This window comes from Lampetra fluviatilis, chromosome 38 (assembly GCF_964198595.1).
Source record: "Lampetra fluviatilis chromosome 38, kcLamFluv1.1, whole genome shotgun sequence".
NCBI classification, from domain to species: domain Eukaryota; kingdom Metazoa; phylum Chordata; class Hyperoartia; order Petromyzontiformes; family Petromyzontidae; genus Lampetra; species Lampetra fluviatilis.
The window spans coordinates 5,010,121-5,023,937 of record NC_136312.1 but is presented as its reverse complement, the minus strand read 5'-3'; the positions used below and the strand labels follow the sequence as shown (position 1 = coordinate 5,023,937).

Genomic DNA, 13,817 nt, shown 5'->3' with positions numbered 1-13,817 from the left:
CACAAATAATGATAGCTCAACAAACCGGCTTATATCGTGCAAATTTATAGCAGCAAAATAATCGAAATAAACCTCGATGCACTGTTCATAAATATAGAGGGGGAAACCGGAGAGCCCTGAGAAAAAAACATCCACACGATCATGGGGAGAGACATGCAAACACGAAATATACAGCAGGCATCGTCAGGGTCGGGATCAAACGCACGACCTCCTGTACACCAGGCAAGGGAGTTAACATCTCCTAGCCACCGTGGCTCCCCAAACGGTTGTAGCTGCTGCCTTCTCGTTTCAGGGGTCATGCATCCCAACGCTTAAGCAATGACAACCATTCAAGCACACACAAAACACGCAAACTCCAAAAATACAGCAGCCGTCGAACCCACGTCCTCCTATATACCAGGCGAGGTAGTTAACATCTCCTAGCCAAAGTTGAGCCCCAAACGGTTGTAGCTGCTGCCTTCTCGTATCGGGGGTCATGCATCCCAAGGGTTAAGCAATGACAACCATTCAAGCGCACACAAAACACGCAAACTCCAAATATACAGCAGGCGTCAAATTGACCGTTGAGAAAAGTGAGCTGGCGTGGGCAACGCGGCGCCGCCGCCGCCGCTAGGAAGGGCGATGGGCGGTGGGGCGAGATTGATGAGTGACAGCCCAAGTCTGGCACAAGCGCCGCGGTTGACATCACCGCCGCTTTGTGGTGGTGAATGGTGGCTGTTGTTGCGTGGGGAGCCGTGGTGTTGGTGTGGTGGTTTGCCCAACCATCCCCGGTGCACGTGGGTTCGATTCCCGGCTACGGCTAGCATCGGTGCAGATACACGTGGGATATCTTCAGAGGGGGAAAACCCTGGGTCACCTCGGCACTGAAATGAGTACCTGGCGTGGTCTGCGAACATCAACTGTGGGGAGATAAAGGCGGTGCTGTCATACCAACCTTACGAGGTGCTCGCTAACAGCACTTGCCCCAACAGACTACGCAGCTACAGGGGGATCTTTGTGCGTGCGTGTGAATGTTACATGGTCTTGTGTGTGATTGGTAGAGTGTCTGTGTGTGTGTGCATGCGAGAATATGTGTGTGTGCATGGTAGAGTGTGTGTGTGCATGCGAGAATATGTGTGTGTGCATGGTAGAGTGTGTGTGCATGGTAGAGTGTGTGTGCATGGTAGAGTGTGTGTGCATGCTACAAGTGTGTGTGCACGCTAGTGTCTGTGTGTGCATGCTGGAGTGTTTGTGTGTCTGTGTGTGTGCATGCTAGAGTGTGTGTATGGATGTTAAAATGTCTGTGTGTGTGCATGCTAGACTGTGTGTGTGTGTGCATGCTAGACTGTGTGTGTGCATGCTAGACTGTGTGTGTGTGTGCATGCTAGACTGTGTGTGTGTGTGCATGCTAGAGTGTGTGTGTGTGCTAGACTGTGTGTGTGTGCATGCTAGACTGTGTGTGTGTGCATTCTAGGACTGCTTCTTGTATTTAGTTTGTTGCCCCCTCCCGCACCTCCGATTAGCACGGTGTGGCTACGTACGGCGCGAAAGAAGTTCAACATACATACAAAGTGTTTGTTGTGTGTGTGCGTGTGCGCATGCTGGAGTGTGTACGCGTGTGTGGGTACTCTTGACATCACCGCACCGTTAACGGAGCTCGCCACGCAATGCAGGGCACATCAATTGTTATGCAGGATGGGCAGGCAGCAGAGGCGGGGAAAGGGCAGCTTGGCCTACGGGGTCACTTTAGAGGTCAGCTTTTGTGCCAAGGAAGTTGGGCAAAACCATTCCTCTGATGATGATGGGGGGGTGGTCCAGCTCGGTGTACACGGGGGGGGGGGGTTCTTTTGCCACGGCAGCGTTGCCTCGGCCCCCCAACCCTCGTGCGATAAGTGAACTCTTCCAGTCCGGAGCAACACACTGCTCCCTCTGTTGTTGACAGATACACTCGGCTGTTGGGGCTGCTGTTGTACGTAAACACAGCCACGTTGTGTGTCCACCCTCTACCACCACCACCACGTTGTGTCCACCCCCCTACCACCACCACCACGTTGTGTCCCCCCCCCCCCTACCACCACCACCACCACCACCACGTTGTGTCCACCCTCTACCACCACCACCACCACGTTGTGTCCACCCCCCTACCACCACCACGTTGTGTCCACCCCCCTACCACCACCACCACGTTGTGTCCCCCCCCCCCTACCACCACCACCACCACGTTGTGTCCACCCTCTACCACCACCACCACCACGTTGTGTCCACCCCCCTACCACCACCACGTTGTGTCCACCCCCCTACCACCACCACGTTGTGTCCACCCCCCCTACCACCACCACGTTGTGTCCACCCCCCCTACCACCACCACCACGTTGTGTCCACCCCCCCTACCACCACCACGTTGTGTCCACCCTCTACCACCACCACGTTGTGTCCCCCCCCCCTACCACCACCACCACGTTGTGTCCACCCCCCCTACCACCACCACCACGTTGTGTCCACCCCCCCTACCACCACCACCACCACCACGTTGTGTCCACCCCCTACCACCACCACCACGTTGTGTCCACCCCCCCTACCACCACCACCACGTTGTGTCCACCCCCTACCACCACCACGTTGTGTCCACGCTCTACCACCACCACGTTGTGTACACCCCCCTACCACCACCACGTTGTGTCCACCCCCTACCACCACCACCACGTTGTGTCCACCCCCGACCACTACCACCACCACGTTGTGTCCACCCCCCCCTACCACCACCACCACCACGTTGTGTCCCCCTACCACCACCACCACCACCACGTTGTGTTTGTGACAGAGGTCGCAAACGGGTTTTGATTCCTTACCCGTACCCGTACCCGGCCGCACCAGGGTCCCAAACGGGTACCCGTACTACCCGTACCCGGCCGTACCCGTACCCGGCCGGGTACTGAAGTGTTTGTGCGTATGTGTGTGCATGCTAGAGTGTGTGTGCATGCTAGAGTGTGTGTGCATGCTAGAGTGTGTGTGCATGCTAGAGTGCGTGTGCATGTTCAAGTGTCTGTGTGTGTGCATGCTACGGGTAGGGTACGGGTATCGGGTACTTGATTGCGACCTCTGGGATGAAGCCATGTTGCAGCCGCGTGTGGGTTGATTCTAGGAACTTGAATTGTGAGAAGAGACAAGACGTTGGGAAATGAGTGACAAACGGTGACTCACCAGTGACTCACGGCCTACCCGTACCCGGCCGCACCAGGGTCGCAAACGGCTACCCGTACCCTTACCCGGCCGGGTACGGGTAGCCGGGTATCGGGTAGGGTACGGGTATCGGGTATCCGGTTGCGACCTCTGGTTTGTGATGGGGTCGTCTGACCATACTTCACCGGCACGGGCTCCGACATCACTCGCCACCGATGTTAGCCGTGGCCGGGAATTGAACTCGGGTTGTCCAGCTCCGCACGCTTGGCACTGCGCCGGCGCTCCGCACAGAGGCAGTGCTGTTAGCGAGTACCTATTAAGGTCATCTGTGAGCCAAGTAAATTTGCAAGGTGGGGTTTAATGCGAACGGCGATCGAATGCTATTGATGGAACGTACGTACGTTGAACTTCTTTCGCGCCGTACGTAGCCAGCCGTGCTGATCGTAGGTGCGGGGGGTAAGGACAGCAAACCAAACACACAAAGCAGTGTGTCCGTACTGTTCAGCGGTGGTGCAGTGGCTAAGCACACGACACTGTGATCCTGCTGAAGCGAGTTCGATTGCCATCCACGGCGAGCGTCAGTGGCGAGTGACCTCTGAACCGGTCCTTCACTCCCCCCCCCCCCACAACGGGCACTGACCAGGGTGATGAAGTGTGATCAATCAACCCCGGGCCGAGCAACGTGGCACAGAGGTCGCAACCGGGTACCCGATACCCGTACCCTACCCGATACCCGGCTACCCGTACCCAGCCGGGTACAGGTACCCGTTTGCGACCCTGGTGCGGCCGGGTACGGGTACGGGTAGGCCGTGAGTCACTGGTGAGTAACCGTTTGTCACTCATTTCGGGTAGGGTACGGGTAGGATACGGCTACCCGTATCTCCTAGCCACCGTGATGATGATGGGAGAGAGAGAGAGACGCAAACTCCAAATATACAGCAGCAGGCGTCAGGGTCGAGATGGAACCCACGGACCACCTGCATACCAGGCGAGGTAGTTAACATCTCCTAGCCGCCGTGGCTCGATTGCTTAAGCACAGGTCCAAAACAAGAAGCGGCGAGCAACAAGCCTTATCGTTCAAGAGTTGTAGTCGATGAGGGGCTCCGATGGTTATTGAATTGAGCGGGGTAATTTACGTGAACTTGGGAAGGGAATTCTCAAGGATAGAAGCAGCAAGAGAATTGTTGTGACCTGCAGTGTGGTGAGTGCGTGGGTGGATGGGTGAGTGAGTGAGTCGTCGTGTTGGTTTGCCCTGCGGTGTCGGCGATTCGTCGCTGTGTGAGCAAGCATGAAAGAGTCGGTGTGGTGGTGGACTGAGTCATCGGCCAAAGCATTGTGGAGGACTCCATGAGTACAGGTCAGGGCAACAGAAACCATGTTGGTGACTGACTGCTGGTGAGTCAGCGGAGTGAGAGTGCCTTCCACCCCTATGCCACATTGACCGGAGTGGTGAAGTTTGGTGAAAACAACCTCCCCAAGAACGACATGGTTTGTGGAGGCCTTGTCCAGTGGTGGGTTGGCCAAGGGCTGCAAGTTCTAATCGTCTGACTATTGCTTGCCTACTCTGTTAAGTTGATAAATACTCTGCACGAGTTTGTGTGTGGCTGGCTATTTGGTATGCATGCCTCTCTGCGTGCCCATTAACCTCACGTGCTGTGAATGTCCTTTGTACAGTACTGGTGCCTGAAAGTAATCATTCATAGGCGCTCCTGGTGTTTAGGCTCTGAGTAATGCGGGTGTAATAATACAGAGCGGGCCTTTCTCAATCCACTGTTGGATGAAGGCCGCCTCCTCCCTCCCGTCGTGTCGATCATGGGCGTTGTTTGACCATACTTCACCACGCTGGTCAGTGCGGGGTTGGTGAAGGGGCAAGCGCATCAGGACCGGTTCCGATATCACTCGCCACCGATGCTAGCCCTGCCCGGGGAATCTAGCACGGGCCGCAAGGGTCTGTGAGCTCACTCTGCTCACCATCAGAGAAGTGAGATGCGGACAGGACGGAGATGAGTTTAACACGTAGGGGGCTTTCGCAACCAATATCATCCACGACACAGGTTTTTTTTTGGGTTAGATCGCATAAATATATAAATGTTGTGTCGTGAAACCCGCCACCACCCGACGCAGCCAACTAGTAAGGGGGTTTGTCACATAAACAGAACGTGGCCAATTCGTTACAAGTACGGCACTAGTGTATAGTGTAGTGTATAGTAGTATAGTATATAGTGTAGTGTACTAGTACAGCACACCGGTGTGTTGGAGAGCCAAGCCACAACATTTACAATCTTGAGTACGACGTTTCAGCAGTAATTACAACTAGCTTCATCAGGCGACAGCCAGACTTGATCGGCCACAGACCGGCTGAACTATTGTGGAGGACAGAGATGATAGGTTGGAGCAGTGGCTCTTCTTGAGCTGGGCTGCACGCTGCACCCCCTGGGATGCGCAGTGATGCCCTTGCTGGGGGTGCACGAGACATGGGCAGATTTTTTTCGAAGGTAAATAATCGAAACACAAATTAAGCTCGGGCACGCAAGTTACAACTTACTTTGTTTCACCAAACCCTCTGTGTATTTGTTAACGTTGTAAAACAAAGTTACGGTTGTGAACCAAAGGGGGGTGCAAGGCTGCAGTAAAGGTTCAGAACCGCTGGATTAGAGGAATTCGCTTAAGTTGTGACACTGTAATTGGTTTATTTCAATTGGGATTTCAATTTGAGCTGATTTGTGATGCGCTCCTTTTATTTTTAAAATCCTTTATATTAAGTTCGCTTGCTTGCTTGCTTGCGCGCCTACGACCGTGCAAATCTTTCGGTCGTTTTTTAACCCACTTCCCGTGATCCAATCGAGCTGACATTTTGCACACAGACTCGTTGTGCGTGACAATTTATTTCCATGAAATTTTTTTCCCAAAATTTTCAACATTTTAGGAATTTTTTTTTTATATTTAATTACCAATTGCTTAATGGTGGCAGGCAATCATCTGACCCATAGGTGGCAGCCATCTCAAGCCAGAGGACGAGAGGACTCTAGCCGCCACGCATATAAAGGTGTTATATGGTGAACAACTTTGTTTTTACGGGTTAAATTGTTTTACCCATGAATCCAGCCCCCCTCCATGAGTCTCTTTGGGGGGAGGGGGGCGGGGGCTTTAAGCATTTGCTTGGTTAGTTGCGATCCATTGGTTTGCTTGTGCCTAGCGCTGCCAACGCATCTTTAGTCGGGGCGCCACGGTGGCTAGAAGATGTTAACTACCTCGCCCGGTATGCAGGAGGTCCGTGGGTTCAATTCCGACCCTGACGCCTGCTGCTGTATATTTGGAGTTTGCGTGTCTCTCTCCCTGTGGTCACGTGGATGTTTCTCCAGGTCCTCCAGTTTTGCCCTCCACATTTAGAATCAACATCACGCGTTCAGAATATGTGGCTGCTGTAAATTTCTCACTATCGTCATCATCAAATGGCTAGGAGATGTTAACTACCTCGCCTGGTGTGCAGGAGGTCCGTGCGTTCCATCCCGACCCTGACGCCTGCTGCTGTATATTTGGAGTTTACGTGTCTCTCTCTCTCATCATCATCACAGTGACTGGGAGATGTTAACTACCTCGCCTGGTGTACAGGAGGTCGTGGGTTCGATCCCGACCATGGCGCCTGCTGCTGTAATATTTGTAGTTTGCGGTGTCTCTCTCCCTTTTCGTGGTGGTCGCGTGGATTTTTCTCCAGCTCCTCCAAATTTTTTCTTCCCCTCCACATTTAGAAACAACATCACCACACGTTCAGAGTATTTGACTGCTGCTGCTACAAAATTCCCACACAACAACAACGACAACAACAACGATGATAAGCCACTTCGATCAAAGCTATCAATTGTGAATTCATCTAGATTTTAAGTTTTCGTGACTGCAGTCGGCTTTCAACTGTGATCGCCAGGGCGCTTCTGAAAAAACCCACCTCCACTGTACAGCTCAGCGGGCTTTATCTGGTAAAATAGAAGGGTCCCATGAAAGCGAATCTCCCTGCCAAGAGAAAGAGCAGATTCCCACAACAAGCCACCAGACCTTCCGGACGTGATGGAGTGTTATTTGTGATTTTTTTCCACCCTCTCTGTCTAATATATATAATTAAATAACTCCCCGCGTCAGCTCAGTAACCCGAGTGGTGACAGATGGCCACGGGGTGGTGGTGGTGGTGGGGGCACGTGTTGTGTAGTGTAGTGGTGTGTATTGTTGTGTAGTGTTGTGTAGTGTAGTGGTGTGTTGTGTAGTGGTGTGTATTGTTGTGTTGTGTAGTGGTGTGGTGTGTAGTGGTGTGTTGTGTAGTGTTGTGTAGTGTTGTGTTGTGTAGTGTTGTGTAGTGGTGTGTTGTGTAGTGGTGTGTTGTGTAGTGGTGTGTATTGTTGTGTTGTGTAGTGTTGTGCTGTGTAGTGTTGTGTAGTGTTGTGTAGTGTAGTGTTGTGTAGTGGTGTGTATTGTTGTGTTGTGTAGTAGTGTGGTGTGTATTGTTGTGTTGTGCTGTGTAGTGTTGTGTAGTGTTGTGTAGTGTAGTGTTGTGTAGTGGTGTGTATTGTTGTGTTGTGTAGTAGTGTGGTGTGTATTGTTGTGTTGTGCTGTGTAGTGTTGTGTAGTGTTGTGTTGTGTAGTGGTGTGTATTGTTGTGTAGTGTAGTGTTGTGTAGTGGTGTGTATTGTTGTGTTGTGTAGTGGTGTGTAGTGTTGTAGTGTTGTGTTGTGTAGTGTGGTGGTGTGTTGTGTTGTGTATTGTTGTGTTGTGTAGTGTTGTGTTGTGTAGTGGTGTGTTGTGTAGTGTTGTGTAGTGAACGGGCAGAGTTTGCGTGGCCCTCCAACATTCTGCACGGGGTTCGTGGCTTTGTGTTGTTGCGTCTTTGTGTGTCTGTGTGTGTCTGTGTGTGTCTGTGTGTGAATGTGTGTGAATGTGTGTGTCTGTGTGTGTGTCTGTGTGTGAATGTGTGTCTGTGAATGTGTGTCTGTGTGTGTGTCTGTGTGTGTATGAATCACGTCTGTGAATGGCAATGTGTGTGTGTGTGTCTGTGTGTGTGTGTCTGTATGTGTGTCTGTGTGTGTAAGTGTGTGAATGTGTCTGTGTGTGTGTGGGGAGCGGTAGTGTAGCGGTTAGCGCGCTGCGCTGCCCTATGCACCCGGCGACCCGAGTTCGATTCCCGCTCACGGCCAACACCGGTGACGATTAAATGATCTGAACCGGTCCTGGGCCTCACCCTAGGTAGACTCGGCCTAAACACGAGCACCTGGCGCGGTGCGCAGTTAACTTCGCCACCCGGGGGAGACAAAGGCGGCCCCGGGGCGCCATGCCGACGTTAATAGGCGCTCGCAAACAGAACCTTGTCGTCGTAGCGATCGACCTTTGTGCCTTGGAGAGAAGCAACTCGCACGGTGACACTGACAATCGTCTCAACAGTCAACGTGGAAATGATTAACTACTCCGATAGCGAATAATAATAACGTCTCTGGATATAAGGAACGCTTAATCGATTAGCCACATCAATCCGCATGTTGTGGAAAAACAATATTAGCTTTTTTTTACACGCTTTTATTTAACTCACTTTGTCTGTTGTCGTCGTTGTTGTATCCTCAAATCTTGGAACTCAATTTTAACCCACTTCCCAATGTGGTATCGACTGCAAACTTGGTATACTTATGTCTTACTGATGGCAATACTATATTCTATCATAAAAATTTAAAATACATATTTTGAAACATTCTTTCTTAGATGTTCTGAGTCGGCTTGGGTCTGATTGTCCACGCTCAACTTACGTTGTGGGCAAGCTTCGGGGCCACTTCCTGGAGTCGTGGAGTTTAGCCATAAAAAAAAATTGTTTTTAACATGACTTATTCGTTGTTGTTTGCTGTGTGTATGTGTGAAAATCAGGGAGTTGTGTGTGTGCTAACTTAATCCTGTAGTCGAGTGCGTGAGCCGTGTACTTTACAGAGTGCGTTACGTACAATTACACACAAGTGCTGTCGTGTTGTAAGATACATTTAAAGCCAGCACACAAACTAGCTAGTTGACGTAAGGTGCAGACAGAGAGATCCACAAGGACACTTTCACGGTCTAACACACAAGCACTAAATACAGGCAAAGATCCCCCGTGTAGCCTTCGCAAGACTGCTGGGCCAAGTGCTGTTCGCGAGCACCTATTAAGAAGGCCGGAACGACACACACGTGATTGGGGGTAGTGTGGGCCACCACTGTTTTAGATGCACCACTCGGCCGCCTTTGTCTTCCCGGCGCTTGTGTTTCACCAGACACGTAGGAAAAAACAGACAAAGATCCCCCGTATAGCCTGTCACATACTGCTGGGGCAAGTGCTGTTATAGCGAGTAAGAAGCACCTATGAAGGCCGGAACGGCACAAGAGGGGGGTTGGGGTGTCCATCACCACGCCCGACCGCATTTGTCTCCCCAGCGGCGATGTTTACACACCGCACCGGGTACTCATTTGAGGCCGAGTCGGCCTAGGAGAGGCCCAGAACCGGTTCAGATAATCGTGAGCTGGAATCGAACCCGGGTCACCAGGTTCAGTAGCGCAGCGTAGCGCTAACCACTACACCACCGCTCCCCACGTACAAAGATAAAGACAAAGATCCCCCGTATAGCCTTAACGGACTGCAGGGGCAAGTGCTGTTAACGAGCACCCACACACAGAATCGTACGGTGCATTTAAGCTGGATGAATCCGATTATCTGCAAAGCTCTTTATTCACAGACGTCCACGCTGTATGTACACCGCTAAACAAGTACACACAGCAAGGCAGCGTGTGCAGGAACGTGTCTGTGTGTCTGTGTGTATGTCTGTGTGTCTATCGCTGTGTGTGTGTCTGTGTGTGTGTGTCTGTGTGTCTATCGCTGTGTGTGTGTCTGTGTGTGTGTCTGTGTGTGTGTCTGTGTGTCTATCGCTGTGTGTGTGTGTGTGTCTGTGTGTGTGTCTGTGTGTCTATCGCTGTGTGTGTGTGTCTGTGTGTGTGTCTGTGTGTCTATCGCTGTGTATGTGTGTGGTCTTTGTGCGATATGTAAACATCGCCACTAGGGAGACAAAGGCGGCCGGGCGTGGTGTTGGCCACCCATCCCCCAGTGTGCTGTGCTGCTGGCCTTTATAGGTGCTCGCTAACAGCATTTGCCCCTACAGTCTGTTAAGGCTACACGGGGTGTCTGTCTTTGTGTGACCGAGTGCTGTGTTGAACATCATACCAGCGCTCATCATGCTGTCGCTGGCATCAGCAGCACGCTAGCAGTGGAGCTGCAGTTGCTGGGCGGGTGGCTCTCGCCAGAGTTGTCGTCGTCTGAAGATCACGAGACCACCATCGACCTCACGAGACGCTGCTGCTGCTGCTGCCTCCACGGAGAGCTCAGCTCACCCCCCCCGGGCAAGATCCAATCTTGATCCAGCGCCGTGATTCACGCAACCACCACTCTCATCATCACCGTCTTGATCCAGCGCCGTGATTCACACAACCACCACCATCACCACCACCTTGATCCAGTGTCTTGATTCACACAACCACCACCACCATCACCCAGCACCTTGATTCACACAACCATAACCACCATCACCGTCTTGATCCAGCGCCGTGATTCACACAAACACCACTATCATCATCACCGCCTTGATCCGCAATCTCCACGTTGATTCGGCAACTTCCCAGCCCGATCCGAAACGTAAACCTTGACCCAGCAGATCCACCTTGATCCAGCAGGTACACCTTGACCCAGCAGATCCACCTTGATCCAGCAGATCCTCCTTGACCCAGCAGATCCTCCTTGATCCAGCAGATCCACCTTGACCCAGCAGATCCTCCTTGACCCAGCAGATCCACCTTGACCCAGCAGATCCACCTTGATCCAGCAGGTCCACCTTGACCCAGCAGATCCACCTTGACCCAGCAGATCCACCTTGACCCAGCAGATCCACCTTGACCCAGCAGATCCACCTTGACCCAGCAGATCCTCCTTGACCCAGCAGATCCACCTTGACCCAGCAGATCCCCCTCGATTCGCAGAAGCTACCAAGCCGATCGCAGCAGAAGTCTCCAAATCGATCCCCGCGCCTTCCAGCAGCTGCGGCACAGCCACAAGGACCGGCTGTATGAAGTTGTTCCTTTCTCTGCCTCTCCCTCCGCTTGCTCGCTCTCCCTCTGTGCCCTCTCCTCCTCCTCCTCGCTCCTCCTCTTCCCTCTCTCTTTACCTCGTTCGCACTCGCGTCTCCTACTCCCCCGATCCCGTTTCTCTCCGTTCTCTTCGCCTCTAGCCCGGCTGCACTCTCTCCTCCTCCTCTCTCACATCCTACAAACTCCTCCTCTCTCTCTCACATCCTACAAACTGCTTCCCCTCCTCCCTCCTCCTCCTCCATCCTCCTCCCCCCTCCTCCTCCTCCCTCTCTACCCTCCCTCTCCCCTCTCCCCCTCTCTCCACCGCCTCCTTTTTTTACGATCAGTGGAAACAAGAAGATGCTCGGTGTAGCCGGCACTTTTCTTCGTTCATCATTTCGTTTTTTCAATAACTTTGCTTTATGTAAACCCCCACCTCTCGCTCACTCTCTCTCGTTCTGTTCCACCTCCTCTCTCCACCACCACCTCCTCCTCCTCTCTCACATCCTCCAAACTCCTTCCCCTCTCTCTTTCTCCTCCTTCCCTCCTCCTCCCACTCCCCCCTCTGCCCCCTCTCCCGAACCGCTAACAAAATCCCATTGGCGCTCACTCCACACCACACACGATACAAAGACAAAGGTTCCCTGTGTAGCCGCCACGGCACGCGAGGAGTGGGTGGCCAGCACCCAGTGGCGATGTTTACTACACATCGCACCGGGTACTCATTTGAGGCTGAGTCGACCTACGGGAGACCGGTTCAGATAATCGTCCCCGGTGGTGGCCGTGAGCGGGAATCGAACTCGGGTCGCCGGGTTGGTAGCACAGCGTAGCGCTAACCGCTGCACCACCGCTCTCCACGCACACAGTGACACACACACACAGACTGACACACACAGACTGACACACACAGACTCACACACAGTGACACACACACACAGACTCACACACACAGTGGCACACACACAGACTCACACACACAGACTGACACACACAGACTCACACACAGTGATACACACACAGACTCACACACACAGTGACACACACACAGACTCACACACACAGTGACACACACACAGACTCACACACACAGTGACACACACACAGACTCACACACACAGTGACACACACACAGACTCACACACACAGTGACACACACACAGACTCACACACACAGTGACACACACACAGACTCACACACACAGTGACACACACACAGACTCACACACACAGACTGACACACACAGACTCACACACACAGTGACACACACACAGACTCACACACAGTGACACACACACAGACTCACACACACAGACTGACACACACAGACTCACACACAGTGACACACACAGTGATATACACACACAGTGACACACACACAGACTCACACACACAGTGACACACACAGTGATATACACACACAGACTCACACACACAGACTCACACACACAGTGACACACACAGACTCACACACACAGTGACACACACACAGACTCACACACACAGACTGACACACACAGACTCACACACACAGTGACACACACACAGACTCACACACACAGTGATACACACACAGACTCACACACACAGTGACACACACACAGACTCACACACACAGTGACACACACACAGACTCACACACACAGTGACACACACACAGACTCACACACACAGTGACACACACACAGACTCACACACACAGTGACACACACACAGACTCACACACACAGTGACACACACAGTGATATACACACACAGTGACACACACAGACTCACACACACAGTGACACACACACAGACTCACACACACAGTGACACACACACAGACTCACGCACACAGTGACACACACACAGACTCACACACACAGTGACACACACACAGACTCACACACACAGTGACACACACACAGACTCACACACACAGTGACACACACACAGACTCACACACACAGTGACACACACACAGACTCAAACACACAGTGACACACACACAGACTCACACACACAGTGACACACACACAGACTCACACACACAGTGACACACACACAGACTCACACACACAGTGACACACACACAGACTCACACACACAGTGACACACACAGTGATATACACACACAGTGACACACACAGACTCACACACACAGTGACACACACACAGACTCACACACACAGTGACACACACACAGACTCACGCACACAGTGACACACACACAGACTCACACACACAGTGACACACACACAGACTCACACACACAGTGACACACACAGTGATATACACACACACAGTGACACACACAGACTCCCACACACACAATGACACACACACAGACTCACACACACAGTGACACACACACAGACTCACACACACGCACTCACACTCGGCCTACAAATCTTAACACCGCCAGTTTACACTCAGGGTTGTGAAAACAGTTGTTTGCATTACCGGTAACCGCATGAAAAACCGGTTTCAAACTATCACCGCTTTAGCACGACGCGTGTTTATCTTTGAGGAACCAATAGCAAAGCATCTGTCACTGGTTGTGGTGGTG

At 52.2% G+C, this 13,817-nt stretch overlaps 1 protein-coding gene across 1 annotated transcript in view; it reads right to left on the bottom strand.

The window, feature by feature from the left end:
• The window catches only part of FGD6 (FYVE, RhoGEF and PH domain containing 6), a 66,293-nt gene extending 54,789 nt beyond the window's left edge, over nt 1–11,504 (bottom strand). Inside the window, exon 1 of the mRNA XM_078874074.1 lies at nt 10,373–11,504. Coding sequence (XP_078730200.1) covers nt 10,373–10,385 — 13 coding nt within the window. The 5' untranslated portion in view covers nt 10,386–11,504. The remainder of the gene's footprint in view (nt 1–10,372) is intronic.
• Between the last annotated feature and the right edge of the window lie 2,313 nt (nt 11,505–13,817).